A 21,348-nucleotide genomic window follows, 5' to 3' on the forward strand; every position below is an offset into this window, starting at 1 on the left:
CAGTTGAGAGCGTGAAACTGCCCCAGTACAATGGCTTTTCCACTTTAAAACTCTCCTGCACAGGTTCTGTTGTGCAGTTCATCATCGGATAGGATGGCCAACCAGTCACCAAGATACAGTGAGAAGCTGCATGCCAGTCAGATCTTGCCACATATCAGTATGCAGAGAAAGGGAACTGAATATTGTGCTTTGTCTACACAAAAAGTGCAGTGCAAATAAAAAATGAAGTGTATCAGGTAGATTGAGAGATTTAAAAGTTCAGCTCTTAGTGTATGAGAGCTCCATTCGAGGGTCCGAATATACAATCTGCATCACGGGCACTAGCTCCCCCAGTATCAAGTACCCCTTCAAAAGGTGGAGTCTCAAATAGATGGCATCCATCATTCAGGACATAACTTTTTCTCATTACTACCATCAGGGAGGAGGTACAGGAGCCTGAAGACACACACTCAATGTGTCAGCAAAAGCTTCTCCCCTCCACTTTCGGATTACTGAATGGACAATGAACCCATAAACACAACCTCAAAATCCTCCCCTCTCTTATTGCACTACTTATTTAATTTATTTTTATGTATACTTACTGTAATTTATAGTTTTTATCACTATGTATTGCAATATACTGCTGCCACTAAACAGCAAATTTCATTACATTTGCTGGTGATATTAAACCTGATTCTGATTTTGATGTTCCCACATCCTCATCAACTTTGCCCAGATTCTACCACTCTTACACAGCAGATGCCAGTTAACCAAAGTCTGTTCACACATCTCTGCGATGTGGAAAGAAACTGAAGGACTAAGAGGAAGCCCATGTAGTCACAGGGAGTATGTGCAAAACCTCACGTCGACATTTTCCATCCAATACTCACAAGGTGCGAATGTGGTCTCTGGTAAACTTCAAAGCCTCATTGCGTGTTGAGAATAAGAAATAAATAGCCTAAATTTATAATACATGTTAGGACATTGTTTTAAAGCTATCTTCAGGAACAGTTTTATTATAAATGACATACGTCATGAAATATGTAGTTTTGTGATGTCAGTACAGTGCAAGGCATGAGAAGTTCCTATAAGTTTCAATAAAACAAAAGTAAATGCAAAAGAGGAAGAGTGAGGTAGTGGTCATGGGTTCATGCACCATTCAAAAATCTGATGGCAGAGGAGAAGGCACTGTTCCTAAAACAAGTATGTACGAGCTCCTGTACCTCCCCTCTGATGGAGGTAACGAGATGAGGCCATGTCCTCGATGGTGAGTGTGCTTAATGGTGGAGGCTTCACCTTTTGAAGGTGTTATTGATGGTGACGAGACTTGTGCCCATGATAAAGCTGGCTGAGCCCCAAACAGTGGTCAAATCAATGACCATGTAATGAGATATTGTGGTTTTGGTGAGTTATAAACCAGTGCCAGAGAATGAGAGCTTGAGGAGAACTAATGAAAAACTATGGATATTTCATGTCAATTTGCAGAAACATCGGCTCTGAAAAACCTTTGTTGGGATTGGCAGGCTGAAGTGGTGTGACGGGAAGAGTAGATAGTGATCTGAATCCTGAAGCCCAACCTTACTCTTAATTCCTTGGCAATGTGAGAAACCAATCTGACCACTGCAGAAGCTTTGTATATTTAAATATTATAATGACGCAGTGAGCCTTTGAATTCAAAACTATTCTAAAATTAACCTTTCCTGGCCTCCTTCTCTGGGAAACCTATTGGTAGGTGGAAAGCGAAAGCCGATGGTTCCAATTTGCATTCTTATCCACTCCTTCAATTGCCATTCCAACCACCCTTTCCATCTCACCTCCTCTGATATTCTTCTGAACTTCTTCAGAAGGCAATACTGATCTCCCACCACACCTGCAGGACGATATGGAATGCTGCCCTTTAATCCATTGTTGTCGTCCCCTCACCCTCCCCAAGAGCTCTAAACTACTAACCCTCCTGGTCTTGTTCCTTGTCTTCCATCCCACCAGCCTCCCAACGCCACCTTTTTGTGTGTGCTGTTCAGTTCTGCTTCCGAATTCAGCAGGACTTGAAGTAAACCCCACCTTAAATTCACGCATCCAACATCTCCGTACTTACCAGTGCATCTGGCTCTTGAGCTGTATCTCTGACAATGCAGACCCTTCAAAGCAATGATGTCATACCATTCTTTAAATCCTTGAGTAGGGCAAACCTGCAAAATCTGAGTCACAGCCAGGGTGACAAGTGGAACATTTGGATCTTAATTGAGTGGGAAGAAACAGTGAGCTGGATTTGACAAGGAAATTGAATTGTCACTCAGAAATCATTTATATTCATGCAAGTAATCCTAAAAGAGCAATGACATTTTATGGAGAGCACCAAGCAACAGGAGTTAGACATAACCTCCATTATGTAACTCTTACCCCCCCCCACCCCTACCAACACCCCACCACATTTTCATTGAAAGTACTATTTCAATTAACGTTGTACTCACGTGAAGGTCTTCCATCTACTTATTGAAAGTTCTACTTCATTTTTACCTTACAGCTCTTAAATATTTAATAACACAAACACATCTACATTAAGGACTCCCGTCATCCAGGACATGCCGTCTACCGTCAAAGAGAAAGTACAGGGCACACACTCAGCTTTTCAGGAACAGCTTCTTACCATCTGTAATCAGATTTCGGAATGGGCATTGAACCCTCAACACTCCCTCATCACTTTTTGCACCACTTATTTAATCACTGGCATATGTCGTGAAATTTATTGTTATGTGGAATAGTACATTGCAATACATAAAGATGTAAATTGCAGTAAGTATGTGTGTTTATATATAATAGTTAAAATAAAATAAGCAGAACAAAAAAAAGTAGTGAGGTAGTGTTCATGGGTTCAATGTCCATTCCGAAATCTGATGTGGAAGGGAAGAAGCTGTACCTGAATCATGGAGTGTGTGTCTTCAGACTCCTGTACCTCTTCCCTGGTGGTAGCAATGAGAAGAGGGCATGTCCTGGGTGATGAGGGTCAATAATGATGGATGATAGATGCCGCCTTTTTGAGGCATTGCTCATGGATGCTATGGAGGCTAGTGCCCGTGATGGAACTAACTAAGTTCACAACTTTCTGCAGTCTCATCTTGACATTGTTGTTTTGGTAAAGATATGTTAAAGTATAATTACACTGTAGTTTGCTTTCTCCACAGGAAATTTCTCCAAATAATCCTTCAACAATTGAAAGCTCGAACTTTGACCGAACCAAAAAAACTCGGTTTGTGGTTCATGGGTATATAGACAAAGGAGAAGAATCATGGCTGAGTGACATGTGCAAGGTACAAATGCAAAATGGAGCAAATTTCATGTGTCAAATGTATTTACGTTAGAATTGGCTTTAGAGTTAATTTCAAAACGAATTATATTCAGCTTCTCAGTAAATATGTGTTTATTTTTCAGTATGCAAACAATGCTGGCAAAACCAACATTTAACACCTATCCTTAATTGCTGTTGGGAAGGCTGCAGTAAGCTGTCTTCTTGAGTTATTGTATAGTCCATTTGGTGAAGTTATTTCCACAGTGCCAATGGGCAGGAAGTTCCATAATTGGGACCCAAAGACCAATGATAGATTTTCAAGTCAGGATAGTGTCTGATTGGAAGAGATGCTGCATCTGGTGGTGGTCCCTTGCCCACTGCTTATTACTTCATGATGATGGGGACCATGTGGTTTGGTACCACTGCAGTGTCCTGGGCAATTAACTGCATTGCAGTTTGTATAGGGCATATCCTACACCCACAGTGGACTGGAGAGAACAAATGTTTAACATTGTAAATGTCAGTCTTATTCCTACGCTGGTACTTTCTCCTCTTCTGATCATCTGCTCTTGGACAATCTTCCTAAAGATCCTCATTGCCTCTCACACCTATAAGCCACATGTTTGATTCTTATGGAGATCTTTTCCTCCTTCAGCCTCAGCTTTGTGACCAAAGCAACTTCAGGCTGCCGTTGACTTTTCTCCTTCTAATGTTCTGTACCTCCATTGATCCTTTTTCTGATCTCACTCTGAATGTTTCCCCACCACCCTGTCATGAACATTTCCTTCACCACTCATTGTCCTCTTATTTAACACCTCTCACGGACAAACATCTCCAGGTCATACTCTTGATAGGCTCCTTCCTTTTCTGACCCCAGTTATGATCACCATAATGGTCATGATTCCTGATGAAGGGCCTCGGCCCAAAACGTCTTCTGTTTATTCCTTTCCATAGATGCTGCCCGACTTGCTGAGTCCCACCAGCATTTTGTACATGTTGCTGAAGATTTCCAGATTCTGTAGAATCTCTCGTGTTTATGATTGTCTTCCAACCTGTTCCCCCAAACTCATCCTAATTATCGCCTCAATTTCATCTGCCCTACAGACTCTGAATGTCTCCAGACCATGCCCTCCCTTCAAATTAATTCCACAATGAAATCTTCATCTCACAACCTGCCAGCAATGTTCTCTAGTAATCCTCTGCAGCCTCATTCAGTGCTGCTTTCCTCATCCCCACTTCTCTCCACTTACTCCATGATGCACACTTACAACAGATCAAACAGGAAGGACCTTGGTGTCCATTGCCTATACATGTGTAGCCAAAGGCCTTCTACACAATAGAACACCACACAAAACTAGAGTAAAGCCTCCTTGATAATATCATCTTAACATGCGTTTGCAACTCAAATTGCATTTATTATTTTTGATCTTTTACTAAGGCAATGTTTGAAGTGGAAGATGTGAATTGTATATGCATCGACTGGGTAGGTGGTTCAAGAACTCTATACGATCAAGCTTCGAACAACGTTCGGGTTGTTGGTGCAGAAACTGCATATCTAATTGAAGTACTGGAGGTAATGTTAAACTTACTGAAGTGTTACAATACATTTCATCCCAAAAACAATTACACTTGTCACATTGTAATCTCTACATTTGTTTATAATAGAAAAATTTTAACTACTCGCGTTCCGTAACCCACATTATTGGCCACAGCCTTGGCAGCCATGTTGCTGGAGAGGCAGGGAAACGCTTGCCAGGGATGGGAAGAATTACAGGTAAACACCTTGAACTACTTATTAAAGTTGTATAAAATGAAATCTGAGGTTAATTTATTTTTATATTCTCAGTACTTGATTTCGAACCGGAAGCTAAAATATTTTCCCCAAGGAGTTCTATTGACAATGCTGTGATTTGTTGCCTGTGAACAGTAGACGAGGGCTGTCACACTCATGTTGTCCCTTGATGCATGTCTAAGAGCAGACGGATAATTAGTCAAATCAGTTTGTATAAAGTACGGCAAAAATATAAAAATAATGTTTTAGAAGCCCGCAGAATTCAATGCTGCAAAGGTTTAGAGTTTTGACATTCTGCAGTGGGATTAGAGTTTAACTTGGATGTGGATGAGAGTCAAAGTGTTTTGCATCTGCCAATTTTTAGGATTCTGTGTGAGGTAAATTTGGAAAGTGTCAATCTGGGTTCCAGTCTGCACTTGGTAACGTTCTCCATAAATTGTCTCTAATTGGCATTCTGACAAGGAGATGAAATCTCTGATGACAAGAGCCATGGGAATGATCCGTTGGGTGCAGGAACTTGTAAAACCTATAGAATTCACAAAACAGAATCAAAATTCAGCTGTTGCTGTGTTGTATTACCATTGATGTCAAATGAAGGAATGAGCTGCAGAGCAGAGTAGAACGGGGGATATAATGTTGACACTGCGGACTAAATCAGAGTCCATCATTAAATGTGTGCCTGCTCTGAAGAAGATTAAATCTTCTCCTGAACAGGACTTCAGTGAGACCCTCTCTCACTACTCTCCTTCTGCTGCTGCCCTCTGACTCTTCAACCATGTTCTCTCCCAGACTCAATACCACAGCCATGTATCCTTCCTGGGAACTTGTCTTCGCTGCTATCACTTCCCCCTGATGTTCCTTCTCTTTCCCTTTCTCCCACGTTCACTCTCCTCTCCTATCAGATTCCTTCTTCTCTAGTCCTTTGCCTTTTCCAAGTATCGCCTCCCAGTTTCTTACTTCACCCAACTCCTCCCCCCTTTTCCCACCCACTTGGCTTCACCTGTCACCTTCTACCTTGTCCTCCTTCCCCTCCCCCCCCCCACCTTTTTATTCCTCCTTCCTTTCCAGTCCAGATGAAGGGTCTTGGCCCAAAATGTTGACTGTTTACTCTTTTCCATAGATGCTGGCCGGCCTGCTGAGTTCCTTCAGCGTTTTGTGTGTGTTACCGGAGAGAGAGAGAGAGAAAAAGAGAAATGTTTATCTAATCATTTAGAGCGACTGTATACTCCATATTCTTTGCTCAAGAAAATTTTCTTAGAGTCGTAGAGTCATAAAGCACGACATCACAGAAACAGACCCTTCAGCCCATCTAGTCCATGCTGAACTATTAACCTGTCTAGTCCCATTGACCTGCACCTGGACCATAGCTCTCCACAGACATCTCGTCTATGTAGCTATCCACATTAAAATCAAACTCACATCCACCACTTACGCTGGTGATTCATTGCGCACTGAGAGAAGAAGCTCCCCACATTCCCCTTGAAAATTTCATCTTTCAACCTTAACCTATGATCTATAGTTCTAGCCAATGTTAAAACAAGTGCATTCCACATGAAATATTTGTTAATGTAAAAATAAGCAGAACAACTACAAATAAGTTAGTGTGAAAAACTAGCTTTTGCCAGAGTTCTTGAATATTTTTTATTATAGGTCTTGATCCAGCGAAGCCCTTTTTTAAGAATACACCTCTGGAAGTTAGACTAGATCCTTCCGATGCTTTGCTTGTTGATGTCATCCACACTAATGGTGCTCCGTTGATTCCTTATGTTGGTAAGATTTCCTATAGACCGCCTTGAAGTAATTAAGCTACAACTGTTACAGTATTTGGTGCTTTCTAATTTCAAATTCATTAATGTGACAGGTTTTGGACTGCTTGAACCTGTTGGACATCTTGACTTCTATCCAAATGGTGGAGAACTAATGCCTGGATGTGACAAGAACATCGTTTCAACAATAATTGATATCAGTGGCATTTGGGGAGGTACAAGTATTTCTTACCTAATGCATACCTCACACCCTTGTTATTACTGATTCTTGCAATTATCTTTTAGAACTGAAGAACATCCAGTTTGTTAATGTATATCCTTGGAATAAATTGTACCATTTTTTCTTTTGGTTCTTTTAAAGGTACTCGTGACTTTGCAGCATGTAACCACTTACGGGCATATAAATATTATACAGAGAGCATTACATCCAAAAATGGATTCATAGGAATCCCATGTAACAGCTACAATGACTTTACAGCAGTAAGTTATTATTTATGTTTCTGCAAGCTTGTTAATCCGTAAAGAGTTTTACAGTTGTACGACTAGGCGGAGATGGGTCATGCCGGAGAATGCTAACTTTACAGCAGTAAGTTATTATTTATGTTTCTGCAAGCTTGTTTGCCTGTAAAGAGTTTTATAGTTGTATGACCAGGCGGAGAAGGGATCCAAGGTCATGCCAGAGAATGCTAGCTCTTGGCAATTTGGCTTCAGCAGATGTAATCATTACACTTGTTATAATTGTTCCACTTTTAAAATCAGTTCTAATGCCATAAGAATTACTAACGATATTCTCTTAAATCTACTTAATATTCTGCACTCAGTGTTTTTAACTACATTGATGTAATTACATAAGGGATGATCTGTATGGATGATTATCTCAGTGCATGAGACAATAATAAGGCAGCACCGATACCTTCACCGCCAGTGGGGTGCATGGTGGCGTAGCGGTTTGTGTAACCCTATTACAGTGCCAGCAAACTGGGTTCAAATCCCATCTGTAAGGAGTTTTACGTTCTACCCGTGAACACATGGGATTCCTCTGGGTGCTTTGGTTTCCTCCCACAGTCCAAAGATTACCACATTAATTGGTCACTGGGGTCTAATTGGGTGGCATGGGCTCGTTGGGCTTTTGGGCCTGTTTCCATACTGTATCTCTTTGTAGACAAATACGTTGGCACAGTGGTTAGTGTTTCTGGCACAAAGCTCCAGAAACTTGTACTCACCATCTGGAGAATGTATGTTTTCTACGCAACTGTCCATCATCGTGTTCCAATTTCCTCCCACCGCCCACAGACATGTTTGTGTGCAGATGAATTGACATTGCCTCCAGAGTAGGTTGGTGATAGGAGAACTAGGGAGAGTTAGGCACATATGAGGGAATAGATTACAGGAAAATAAGTGGAGGTGTGTGATTAATGGGATTATTCTGAGAGATAATATTGATACAGAGATGGCCTGATTTATTTCATATAACTAACCATATGGTCTTATCACAGTGAACATCTAGTATCATAACACTCATTCAGCCCAACTGACCAACAGCAAATTTCTACCCATAGTCTTTATAATCAAATATTAACAAACTTTAAGCACTGTTCAGTCATTCATTTGTTTCTGAAGAAATCTGAGGAGAGTAACAAAAGCAGAGCTTTATAACAGTTACTAACTTTTAAAAGATGAACAATGCCCTGATTTCAATTATTCATTACATTGAATTAAATAATGCAAAAAATAGGAAATATGAATTAAGTAACTTTGAATTAAGAAAACTCTCCACAGTTGGTAATGTCTACTAATATCTTTGGCACATTCTAGCATAAGCTTTCTCTTTGATCAAAAAACCATTTTAGTTTCCAGAATGATTGATTGTTCTTGGAGCCATCTGCTCCATTCTTGTAAACATACAGTATTTCAGTGGAAAGCATTTAAGATTTTGCCAGACAAAGCAAACAGTAATTGTTCCTCATTTCTAAAACCCTTTCTCTCCCCCATGAATCATATTTTATTGATGATTTACTAAGATTGCTGTGCAATCAGAGTAAGCAGGTTGGGAATTGAACCTGGGGACTTGCCAAATATTTGTTGTAACTGCTAGGATGAACAGGGAGGAGAAGAGGGAGTGTTGGTCCTGCTATAGGGAGGTGTGGACATGCTGGCAATAATCTGAGGAAAGACATCCTTGCCATAGAGGGAGTACAAAGAAGGTTCACCAGATTGATTCCTGGGATGGCAGGACTTTCATATGATGAAAGACTGGATTGACTAGGCTTATACTCGTTGGAATTTAGAAGATTGAGGGGGGATCTTATTGAAACATATAAAATCCTAAAGGGATTGGACAGGCTAGATGCAGGAAGGTTGTTCCCGATGTTGGGGAAGTCCAGAACGAGGGGTCACAGTTTGAGGATAAAGGGGAAGTCTTTTAGGACCGAGATTAGGAAAAATTTCTTCACACAGAGAGTGGTGAATCTGTGGAATTCTCTGCTACAGGAAACAGTTGAGGCCAGTTCATTGGCTATATTTAAGAGGGAGTTAGATATGGCTCTTGTGGCTAAAGGGATCAGGGGATATGGGGGGAAGGCTGGTACAGGGTTCTGAGTTGGATGATCAGCCATAATCATACTGAATGGGGGTGCAGGCTTGAAGGGCCGAATGGCCTACTCCTGCACCTATTTTCTATGTTTTTATGTTTCTTCATGGGGACAGTTCAGGCAATTGGGGTAGAAAGCAAGAAATGAAAAATGACCCCTTGGGATATTCCCCAATCTTTGTCACCTAATAATAATAGCAATAACTTTATTTATGGAGCACTTCTCATACAGATGATGTAGTTCAAAGTGATTTGCAATGGGATAAAAGTACAAACATGAAAACAAAATAAAAATAAACACATAAATAAAAGACAAAAAGACTAGTTAAAAGCAAGCTTAAATAAATAGGTTTTGAGCTGGTGTTTAAGTGTCAACTGAGAAGCAAATAGTTTTAGGTATTGCATTTCACAGTTTAGGAGCATTGTTCAAACAGCTGACCTGTCAAATATCTTTTGAGGGAGATTGTTTAAATTTAAGAAACTGGTGGAAGAAGATCGGAGAGCTCGAGTAGGATTATAAAACAAAAACAATTCTGTGATGTACTCTGGTCCCAGATCATTAAAAGTTTTAAAAACAAGTAAGAGAAGTTTAAAATCAATTCTAAAGATACAGGAAGCCAATGCAGAGTAACTAGTATGAGAGTAATATGTTTCTCATCCTGGTTTTGGTTACAAGTCTAGCAGCAGCGTTCTGAATGAGTTGAAGTTTACGAATAGATTGCTTTGGAAGGCTACTGAAAAGGTCATTGCAATAATCCAGTCTATTCGATATGAAGGCGTGAAGTAGTTTCTCGGCATCATTACATAACAGAAACAAAAGTACCTTTGCAATATCTATTAAGTGTAGAAATGCTGCTCAGGTCACTTTCTTTATGGGGGATTTAAAATTCAAATCTGAATCAAGGATAACACCCATACTAGGTACTACAGATTTTGTAAGGGGAACCACGTTCCCAAGTTTATCAAGAAGTTTATCTCTTTTGGCTTTGGGACAAACCAGAAGAATTTCAGTTCAGTTCCCTAACAGTCCTTATGAAATCTCCACCTACTGAGAACAGTTTACCAAAGGGTTCAAGATGCTTCCTAGAAATACTAATTATTCTCAGAATAGAAACATTAAAGGTTTCCCCAAGTGTCTTCAGAGAATGAAGAGCAGGGATTTTATACTTACCTTTCCAATGAGGATTTTGGCTTCTCCAGTGTGGTGACAGAGTACTGTTCTGAGTTTTTGCACCTTACCTGGAGCAGGTTGATGTCTGCTGCAGTCACAGGCAGGTCTAGCTGTGCCATGAAGATGTAAACTTCCACTGGATTTGGAAGAGAGTCCACATTTTTCCACAAGGTTATGCTCTTACATCAAACATCCACCTACTTTCAATTATAATTTTGGGTACTCTTCCATTTCTGTATCTTTTCTTTCTCTGTCACATACCTACAATGGACCCTTAAATTTGCTTTAGTGTGTTACTGCCTATAGGTTAGTTATCAGGTGCACTAACTAAATATTGGCTTAGAAATTGGTTGACACAATTAAATATGTGTATTCAGATATAGAGTGTGGATTTACTTGTAGACTTCGTCTTTGGAAGTGAATGGAAGGCTAGATGTCATTTTCTTGTCTACCTTATGGAGGTCATTTCACTACTCTGTAGTCCTAGTGATGAGAAGGGCAACACTCCATACAACTGTTATCTCCCTCCACACCCCACCTAAAACAGGCTGTTTTAGCTTTGTGTGCACCTAACAACCTGTCTGCTTCTTTGAGGTTGTCATAGCTACGGGGGAAGGGTAGCGAATAGTGGGGATACACTCCCACTATCTAGTAAATGCTCCCAGTGGCGTGCATCTCAAATAGCCTCCGACAACCAAATCCAGAACCTGACCTGTATGTGTGGCTTAGATACTAAGTCCGGCAGAACCGTTTCTACAGGAAGGGGCAAAGGTGGGTTACTAGTGTCTTAAAACCAGTCACTTCGGGCAGTTGGGGCTCATCGGCCATGGTTGGCAGCTCATCTGGGAGAAGGAAAACTCTTATCTCAAATCTCTACTACCCTGCAGCTACACCCATTCATGGGGAGGGCTTTGGGTGTAAAGTCTGAGGAAGAATTTGAAATTGGAGGCCCTAAGTGGTCTTGTGTTGAGTTCAACACTGCCAGGCAATTCCCACCACGCCACTGGTGCCAGACTGTATTGGTCCCTCCGTTCCACGGTATTCCTCATCTGCACGGAGAGGGGGATCCTGCTGCATGGTCAACAGCTTGCTCTCCATATTGTACTGACCAGGCTTACGTAGCACGTAGACAGTGAGGAAGCAACATCCATGGCTGACCCCCGTCCAATAGTCTTAAAATAAACCCTCTGCATTCACGTCTTAAATTAATAGGTCACACTTTGAAATTATAACCTCTTCTCCATACCTCTTTGTAAAACCATGCCTTTTTACTGTTTACATAGAACAGGTCCTTCACTTGCCCGAGGTTCACTTGTGAACCTTTGACATATATCTGATATCAAACTCAACCAGGCAGAAGGTTTATGACTTAATACCACTTATCTCAGCAGACACATAGTCAGTCAGTTTTTACTTTTCCTAAGATACCATGCTAATTCTCCAACTTGTGTTACACAAAATCTAACAATTCAAAACTCATCTGAACCAATAAATCATGGTTACATCAACAATGGACAATGTTTAAGACCATAAGCCTATGAAACCCAGGAGCAGAACTAGGCCGCTTTGTCCATCAAGTCTGTTCTGCCATTTCATCATGATTGATCTGCTTCCCTCTCCTCCTTCTCCCCATAACCTTTCATGCCCTCACTGATCAGCATTACTGTAGTTATATTAATTTTCTGCATTTAAAATAAGTATTAGCAAGTAAAGTCCTAATGAAGGGTCTCGGCCTGAAAAGTCGATTGTTTATTCCTCTCTGTAGCCTGACCTGCTGAGTTCCTCCAGCATTCTGTGTGTGTTGCTCTGGATTTCCAGCAACTGCAGGCTCTCTTGTGCTAATGAGCAAGCAAAATATGCTGAGTTATAGCTTACAGAATTTCACCAATCCAGTGATACGATTAAAAGCTATTCTTTTTTTTCTATCAGAGTTACTTAATAGTAAGCCCCCAACCTAATAGCATGAATATGGATTTCTCTAACTTTCAGTTATATTTCCCATTCCCCTTCCAGCTTTTTCATTTTCTTACTCTGTCCTCTTACCTCTTCTCACCTGTCTATCGCCCACCCCTGGTACCTCTCCTTTTCCCTTTTCTCCCACAGGCACTTTCCTCTCCTCTCAGATTCCTTCTGCTCCAGCCCTTTGCTTTTTCCACTTCTCACCTCCCACTTCTTACACCTGGCTTCACCTGTCATCTTTTAGCTCGTCCTCCTCCCCCTCTCCCCACCTTCTTTTTCTGTCTTCTTCTCCCTTCTTTTCCAGTCCTGATGAAGACTCGCATTCTGAAATGTCAACTAATTATTTGTTTCCATTGATGCTGCCTAGCCTGCTGAGTTCCTCCAGCATCTTGTGTAGTGATATTTAATAATAGCTATCAATTCCGAAGGCTAACGATTTTCTATCTATAGAAAATAGGTAAATAGATGGCAACACACATCCATGTTGCTGGTGAACGCAGCAGGCCAGGCAGCATCTCTAGGAAGAGGTACAGTCGACGCTTCGGGTCCTGACGAAGGGTCTCGGCCCGAAACATCGACTGTACCTCTTCCTAGAGATGCTGCCTGGCCTGCTGCATTCACCAGCAACTTTGACGTGTGTTGCTTGAATTTCCAACACCTGCAGAATTCTTCGCATTTACGTTTCTAAATAGATGGCAGTTTGCTTATGTTAATGAGAGTAACTAACCACCTTGTTAAATGTATGACTATATCAAGCAAATGGTAGAAATTAAATGCTAAATATGCAAGGTAGCATTGATGTCACTGGTGTTAAATTTCAGATGGAAATTTTTGATAAAGTTGTTTATTTTTGTCAGATGTTTCAAGGTTCAGTGGAAATCGTTGTTTTGTGTGCCATTTCCTTACTGCAGTACAAGGGAGAACAATAACAGTGCAGAATAAATCATTACAGTTACAGAGGAAGTGCAGTGCAGGCAGACAACAATGTGCAAATTCATTGTGAGGTCAAGACTCTATATCATTGTACCGTTCCATATATAACAGAGGAATAGAAGTTGTCCTTGAGACTAGTGGTACGTGTTTTCAGGCTTTTCAACCTTCTGCTGATGGGAGAGAGGAGAAGAGAGAATATTCAGGGTGGGTGTGGTTTGTAATTATGCTGTCTGCACAGAGGTGCAGCGTCCATGGAGAGAAGGCTGCTGTCTGTGATGTGCTGAGCTGTGTCTACAACCCTCTGTGGTTTCGTGCAGTCACAGGCAGACCAGCTGCCACACCAAGAATGTTTTCAAAGGTGCATTGATAAAACTTGGTGGGAGTCAAACATGATATACCAACGTTCTTCAGCCTACTGAGGTGGTAGAGGCACTGGTAAGCTCTCTCGCCCATGGTAACTATGCAATTAGACTACAGCAGGCTAGGTGATGCCTTCTCCCAGGAACTTGAAGCTTTTTGGCAGGTCTGCACAGGCAAGCACCTCCTAGGCACCACCCAGCTAACAGACGTCACGTGCCACTCCTTTTCAAATCATTACCTGCAGCCTATTTAAACCTAGTTCTTATTCAGAGTCCTTGTTCACTCATCGAACCAGCCAGCCTTCAGTTACCTTGTTACCGTGCTGTGTTAAAAATCCATTCTCTCTTATTTTGTTCCATTCTCATGGTTCTTTATTTCAAAGTTCAAAGCCCATTTATTATTAATGTATGTACACATTATACAGTATAAAATCATCTTAACTGCTGCACATTTGGGTCAAGCCTCCTCTGTATTCCCTGACAATTTCAACCACGTCAACGTCAGCACAGTTGATGCAAACAGAACCAAGTTCATTGCTCCCCTTACTAAGCTCTTTTGTTTTGCTGACATTGAGAGAAAGGCTGGTGTCATGACACCATGACATTAGGTTCTCTAGCTCTTTCCTGTACTCCCACTCATTGCTATTTGAGATTCAACCCACTGCGATGGTGTCATCAAACTTGTAGATGGAGTCAGAGCAGCATCTTGCCTTGCAGTCATGAGTAGGGGAGAGGTATGAGAATGTGGCCCTGTGGGGTTGCGCTGTCAGTCGTGGCAGAGATGTTGCTGCCTATTCTCACAGACTGCAGTCCATTGGGTCAAGGCATCACGGATCCGGTTGCAAAGTGAAGTATTGAGCCCCAGGTCTAGGAGCTTGGATATAGAGTAGGTTTGGTTGGAATTATAGCATGGAGTTATCATATTGAACACAGTTATGTTATTATACTTCAAATATGGTACATCCAACAGACAATAAATTTATAGCCCAATTTTGTTTAATATTGTACCATTGTTTTCCCATTCTTCTTTAGCAAGTTAATACAATAAGTGGCAAATGGGGACAGTAAAGTCATAATATTAGAACTGGTTCTGACATTTCATTGATGTGATCATGTTGTTCTTAATATTTCTGAATCTGCTTTTTCTACCCTTGAGCTCCCAGTTTTTGATGTGTCCTGCACTCCCTTGTGAGTTCAAGCTCCCAGTCTCACTTTGAACGACGCGTCAGGGCTCTCTGATCAGCGTGCCGATCAAGGTTAAATGGATTGTTGGTTTTAGATTGTTTTATTAATATTAGATTAAGCTCCCTTGTGGTTTCGTGGACTGATTGCAAATGTAAAATAAAGGAAGGTAGTTGCTAATGAAGAATAATTCTTGATGTGTTTTCTTCCCTAAGGGGAATTGCAATGAGTGCCTACCAGAAGGCTGTCCATTAATGGGGCACTATGCTGATACCTTTCCTCTCGGAAATGCTACTTCAGAGCCCAAATTTTATCTGGACACTGGCGATGCTCCATCTTTTGCACGTATGTATAAAATCAAGTTTTTCAGATTGCTTCAAATATATTTATTCACTGGAAGGTGACCGCAATAAAACCTTTGAATTGGATCTTGCACAATAGGCTGGAGATACAGAGTTTCAGTTAAAGTCACCTGTACTCGGAGCATCAGGGGATTCTTCAACGTGGCTTTATATGGTCCCAATGGAAATACGCGACAACATCGAATTGCAGAGTAAGTTAAAATGTGAAGGCAGGAAGTGATTGTTTGAATGTAAATATTGCATTAGAGTGGATGTATATATATCCAATTAAACTGATATTTACATACAATACTGTGCAAAAGTCTTAGGCACATGTAAACAATTTCCGTAAAGCAAAGATGATTTCAAAAATAATGAAATGAAAAATTTCCAAATATCAGAAAATTTAGAATAAAGAGCAGTAATTAGTATAAAAAACAAACTAAATCAAATCAATATTTGGTGTGACTACCCTTTCCCTTTGAAACTGCACCTGTGCTTTTAGGGACACTGTCATGCAGTTTTGTAAGAAAATCAGGTGGTAAGTTGTTTCAGGCATCTAGGAGAGCTTGTCATAGTTGTTCTGTAGAATTTGGCTGTTTCACTGGCTACCATTTCTCCAGGTAATCCCAGACAGCCTTGATGATGTTGAGATCAGGGTTCTGTGGCGGTCATACCATCTTAAACCATATAAAAAATTTAATGTGCCTAATTCTCCTACACAGTATTGTAGTCATAATTTCAAAGTTAATTTTTGTTTTGCGTGCTGTGTTGGAAAGAGCATGATTATCCTGCATCTATAGATGATAATTTCTCTTGCAATTATGTTACTTGCAAGGGCACTTAAGGGGCAATAAGGAGTCGCTGCAATAAAGGGTAACATCTGGATCAGACAGAAATCTTTGCACTGAAGGGCACAAGTGGTCCTTGCACTGAAGAGTTTTAGTGATCCTTGCACTGAAGGGAAATACTGATCCTTGTACTGAAGAGCTTTAGTGATCCTTGCACTGAAGGGAAATACTGATCCTTGCACTAATGGCATTAGTGATCCTTGCACTGAAGGGAAATACTGATCCTTGCACTGAAGGGAAATACTGATCCTTGCACTGAAGGGAAATACTGATCCTTGCACTGAAGGGAAATACTGATCCTTGCACTAATGGCATTAGTGATCCTTGCACTGAAGGGAAATACTGATCCTTGTACTGAAGGGAAATACTGATCCTTGTACTGAAGGGAAATACTGATCCTTGCACTAATGGCATTAGTGATCCTTGCACTGAAGGGAAATACTGATCCTTGTACTGAAGGGAAATACTGATCCTTGCACTGAAGGGAAATACTGATCCTTGCACTAATGGCATTAGTGATCCTTGCACTGAAGACATTAGTGATCCTTTCACTGAAGGACACTAGTGATCCTTGCACTGAAGGGCAATAGTGATCGTTGCACTGAAGGGCAATAGTGATCGTTGCACTCAGGGACACTAGTGATCCAGTTCTTCTTTCAGAACAACCCAGCACTTTTCATTTAATTTGCTGTTTAGTTTTTTTGTGGTTTGTCCATTCTCCTGACGTCTAGCATCCTTGTGGGTAATATTAAGAAATTGTAAGGGTAAAAGGAGCCTGATGGGAGCTATATATAGAACTCTGAACATTAGCCAGGAAGTGGGACACGAATTACAATGGCAGATAGAAAAGGCATGTTAAAAGGAAAATGTGATAATCATATGTGATTTCAAAATGGAAGTAGATTGGGAAAATTAGGTTGGTGCTGGATATGAAGAGAGGAAATTTGTAGAATGGCTATGACATGGCTTTCTAGAGCAGTTTGAGGTTGAACCCATTTGCGGTGGTGTGGAGATCCGTCTCTACCAAAGGAGGTGTTAGGTGCTCCTTACCTCCGCTAGCCTACAGGTCACCCTAATGCAAAGTGTTGTACCTCCTTAGCCCCCGCTCCCCACTATCGGGGTTACGTGAAGCCAAGGGAGCAGGTGGTGGATGGTTGTACGAGCAGCCAGTGCATATCACAAGTCCTGGTTATGTAAACACTGACACCAGGCAGACAATCTCTGAAGAGGATTGATAATGGCTGGGGTCACCCATCTTGTAAAGACACTGCCCAGAAGAATCAATGGCAAACAACTACACCAGAAAAATTTGCTGAGAACAATCACAATCATGACCACCCACATTATACAATACAGCACATGATGTTGATAATGATGTGGTTGAGCCCACTAGGGGAATGGCAGTTCTAGATTGGGTGTTAGATTAGATTAGATTATGAGGACACGCAGTCCTCTTTTATTGTCATTTAGTAATGCATGTATTAAGAAATGATACAATGTTTTTCCAGAATGATATCACGAAAACACATGACAAACCGATTTAAGAACTAACAAAAACCACATTATTATAACATATAGTTACAACAGTGCAAAGCAATACTGTAATTTGATAAGAACAGACTGTGGCACGGTAAAAGTCTCAAAGTCTCTCAAAAGTCCCATCATCTCACACAGATGGTGAACCTCCAGCGCTGCCAACTTGCCAATGCAGCATATTGGAAGCATCCAACCACAGTCCGACTCCGAGTCCGTCCGAAAACTCCGAGCCTCCGACCAGCTCTCTGACACCAAGCACCGAACACCACCTCTGCCGAGCGCTTTGACCCCAGCCCCGGCAACAGGCAATAGGCAAAGCCGAGGATTTGGGGCCTTCGTTTCCGAAGATTCTCGATCACACAGTAGCAGCAGCAGCGAAGCGGGCATTTCAGAAGTTACTCCAAGTGTTCCTCCATGCTTCTCACGGCTGGTCTCCATCAAGTCTGGATTGTGCACGGCACCCTGAGTTACACATATCGATATTCATTCGGAACGGCCGTGCGCGCTGCATCGTGCCGCCATCTTCTCCTCCCTCCTGTTATGTAATGAACCGGGTTTAATTAGGAAGCTTAAAGTAAAGGAACCCTTAGTGATCATAGTGTGATAGAATTCACCCTGCAGTTTGAAAAGGAGAAGCTAAAATCAGATTTATCAATATTACTAAGGAGTAAACTAAATTCTAACTGGCTGCATTACTGCATGTATGGGGGGAGGGTCACTGTACGGCATCAAAGTAAGCTGCAAGGAATCGTAAAATTAGTCAGTTCCATCATGAGCTCTAGCCTCCATCCGTAGTGTCTAGGACATCTTCAAGAAGCAGTGTCTCAGAAAAGCAGCATCCAATATTAAGGACCCGTACCACTCAGGGCATTCCACCTCCTCATTACCACCATCCAGAAGGAGGTACAGAAGCCAAAAGACACACACTCAATGATTCAGGAATAACATTTTCCTTTCTGCCATCTGATCTCTGAATGGAAAATGCTGTGATAATCATGTGTGATTTCAATATGCAAGTGATTTCAATATGCAAGTAGATTGGGAAAATTAGGTTGGTGCTGGTTCCCAAAGGAAGAAATTTGTAGAATGGCTATGCCATGGCTTTCTAGAGCTTCCTGTAGTTGAGCCTCAGTTTACCCTCAGTTGTCACTTTATTAGGTACTATATCTTATAAAGTGACCACTCAGTGTATTTTTGGTGGTTTGTTATCAGAAACTATGGGATTTCAGGAAAGGAAAAGTATCAGAGCACATTTCCTTAGGTCAGTTTAGGATGCTAACCAGTCTGTTTTGCTTTTCAGAGCTCTGTTGAAGAATGGAAAAACATTCACAGTTGACATTGATGTAGAGGAGGATGTGGGAAATGTTACTAAAGTCAAATTTCTTTGGAATAATAAGTTACCAAATCTTTTTGGGCCAAAAATTGGAGCAGAAACTATAACTTTATTGAGAATATATGATCAGAAAGTGTAAGTAAACATTTATTAAATTATTGAATATGCATTATTTATCAATATTGGTTGAGATATTTTGAATGTATTTTGCAGAGTGTTATGTATCTAGAGTAGATCTGCTGCACGGTGGATGTAGCAATGCTGTTAAAACATTGCTTTTTGCTAGCAAGTTTGGACACTTTCCCAATTCACCATTATGGGAATAATCATTATACTTGAAGAATGGAAATCCCTAAACACTCTGCTAATATGATTAAACTTGCCAGTGAGCTGCTTTGCTGAATACTAACTTGTATAAAAGGTGATTCATTGCCCAGTCCCTCTGGTTGGAAGACAAATGTCCATTTATACTTTTCCTGAAAATAAGCTGAAAACACTGCAGTATATTGAAGGTAACAGGCTCTTGAACACTTAGCTGATCTTAACAAACTGCTGGCAAAGCCAATGGCTCGAATGAAGTACTGATGTTTAAAGTGCCAGACTTAAGCTGAAATACTGGAAATTAATGTTGAGAATGGAACTGCAAAGATATAGGAGGCAACTTAACTCATACCTCCTTTGAATCTTTCCATCAGATGATTTAACTGTTTTTGAGCGATTCCTTGTTTCCTCTATCCAGAATGCCGTTGGCCATCGATCAGTCTCCGTGTGCAGAACTACAGTATTGTCTTTTGTCATGAACTTATGTAGCTTCAAGGCTTGAAATCACTTTCTCATCAACATCAGGGAAACATCTAAGTACACAATTCAACATTACTGTCAAGTCTGGGCCTGCCCCACCCAGCTATTCTGTGCCTTCATTTATTTGGAGACAGAGTGTGGAACCGGCCCTTCTGGCCCAGCAAGCCACACCGCCCAGTAACCCACCTGTTTAACCCTCGCCTAGTCACAGAACAATTTACAAAGACCAATTAACCTACTAACTGGTACATCTTTGGAATGTGGAAGGAAACATGGAGTCGTGGGGAGAAAGTACAAACTCCTTACAGAGAGCACCATTTTGAGCTCTGTAATAGTGTCACACTAATCGTAACGTTACCATGGCACCCTACTGGATATGAGACAGTCCATAAAGTTACAACTCGACTGCTGGCTGTTGAACTGCCGGCCTTCATCCCTTGTTTCAGTTAGGCAGTTAAGCAAAAGCAGACGAAATGCAGGAAGATCCTGCTGACAGGTTTAGGACGGTTTTGATGCTTGCTTCATTTCACCGGAAACCCACTATTGGTTACAGTCAGCTCCTAAAGCTACATAAGCAACCTGATCAGAACATAAAATCCAGTAATAGGTTTTAGCAAATATGCTTTAAATATTCCATCCAGGACATCATTACAAACACAAAAAGATTCTATGTACATTTATGATCGCTTTTCATTAATTTAAAATTGTCAAACTCAATATTCATCCAGGTATGTGGCTTCCAAATAAATTGCTCTACTCTCACTAGAGTAATATAATTAGTTTAGACTGTTCATAAAATGGAATGTGTTTATTAACTGTTTGACTCACTATTATGAATGATACCACAAGAATGCAACTAGAAGTCTAATCATAAACACAAGAGATTCTGCAGATGCTGGAAATCCAGAGCAACACACACAAAATGCTGGAGGAACTCAGCAGGTCAGGCAGCATAAATAGTCAATGTTTCAGCCTGACACCCTTCATCAGAACTGGACTAAAAATGAATACAGTACCATTTTGCACTACATCTTCAATGAAGGTGATGAAATCTATGAATGTAAATGTTTCGTTGATGTAAGATTCTCTTACTTGTTCAAGATATATTTCATTTGTTTTTATTTTTCAGGTTTAAATTTTGCGGATCTGGAGCTAAAGATGAAGATATTCTGCAAACTGTTTTGCCTTGCTCAAATGCTTAAAATGTTTTTGTTGTCATAATGTGACCATTTGGAAATAAAGGTGTTCATACAGTTTGAATTGTGTTTCTCTGAGTATATTTGGCCTGCTTATCTCTACACCTGCATTCGCCTGTTCTGGATATAGAGGACCCATCCCACTGGCTTAGTATGCTTTGGTCTCTATTGCCTGTGATTTGACCACACTGGGGAAGGCTAACCAGTGTGAGATGACCCCACTGCTGAACTTTCTGTGAAAGTGCTGTCAGCTGCAAAGCCAATGCCCAGAGT

General features: G+C 40.9%; 1 protein-coding gene across 2 annotated transcripts in view; it reads left to right on the forward strand.

Moving 5' to 3' along the window:
- LOC134359093 (pancreatic lipase-related protein 2-like) overlaps window positions 1-21,139 on the forward strand; it is a 39,074-nt gene extending 17,935 nt beyond the window's left edge. For both annotated transcript variants that reach the window (XM_063072035.1, XM_063072034.1), the window contains 10 exons: window positions 3,162-3,287; window positions 4,704-4,838; window positions 4,931-5,039; window positions 6,708-6,827; window positions 6,919-7,038; window positions 7,185-7,303; window positions 15,233-15,362; window positions 15,459-15,570; window positions 19,046-19,213; window positions 21,009-21,139. In XM_063072035.1, coding sequence (XP_062928105.1) covers window positions 3,162-3,287; window positions 4,704-4,838; window positions 4,931-5,039; window positions 6,708-6,827; window positions 6,919-7,038; window positions 7,185-7,303; window positions 15,233-15,362; window positions 15,459-15,570; window positions 19,046-19,213; window positions 21,009-21,081 — 1,212 coding nt within the window. In that variant the 3' untranslated portion in view covers window positions 21,082-21,139. The remainder of the gene's footprint in view (window positions 1-3,161; window positions 3,288-4,703; window positions 4,839-4,930; window positions 5,040-6,707; window positions 6,828-6,918; window positions 7,039-7,184; window positions 7,304-15,232; window positions 15,363-15,458; window positions 15,571-19,045; window positions 19,214-21,008) is intronic.
- Window positions 21,140-21,348: the final 209 nt, after the last annotated feature.

This window comes from Mobula hypostoma, chromosome 19 (genome assembly GCF_963921235.1).
Source record: "Mobula hypostoma chromosome 19, sMobHyp1.1, whole genome shotgun sequence".
Taxonomy (NCBI): Eukaryota; Metazoa; Chordata; class Chondrichthyes; order Myliobatiformes; family Myliobatidae; genus Mobula; species Mobula hypostoma.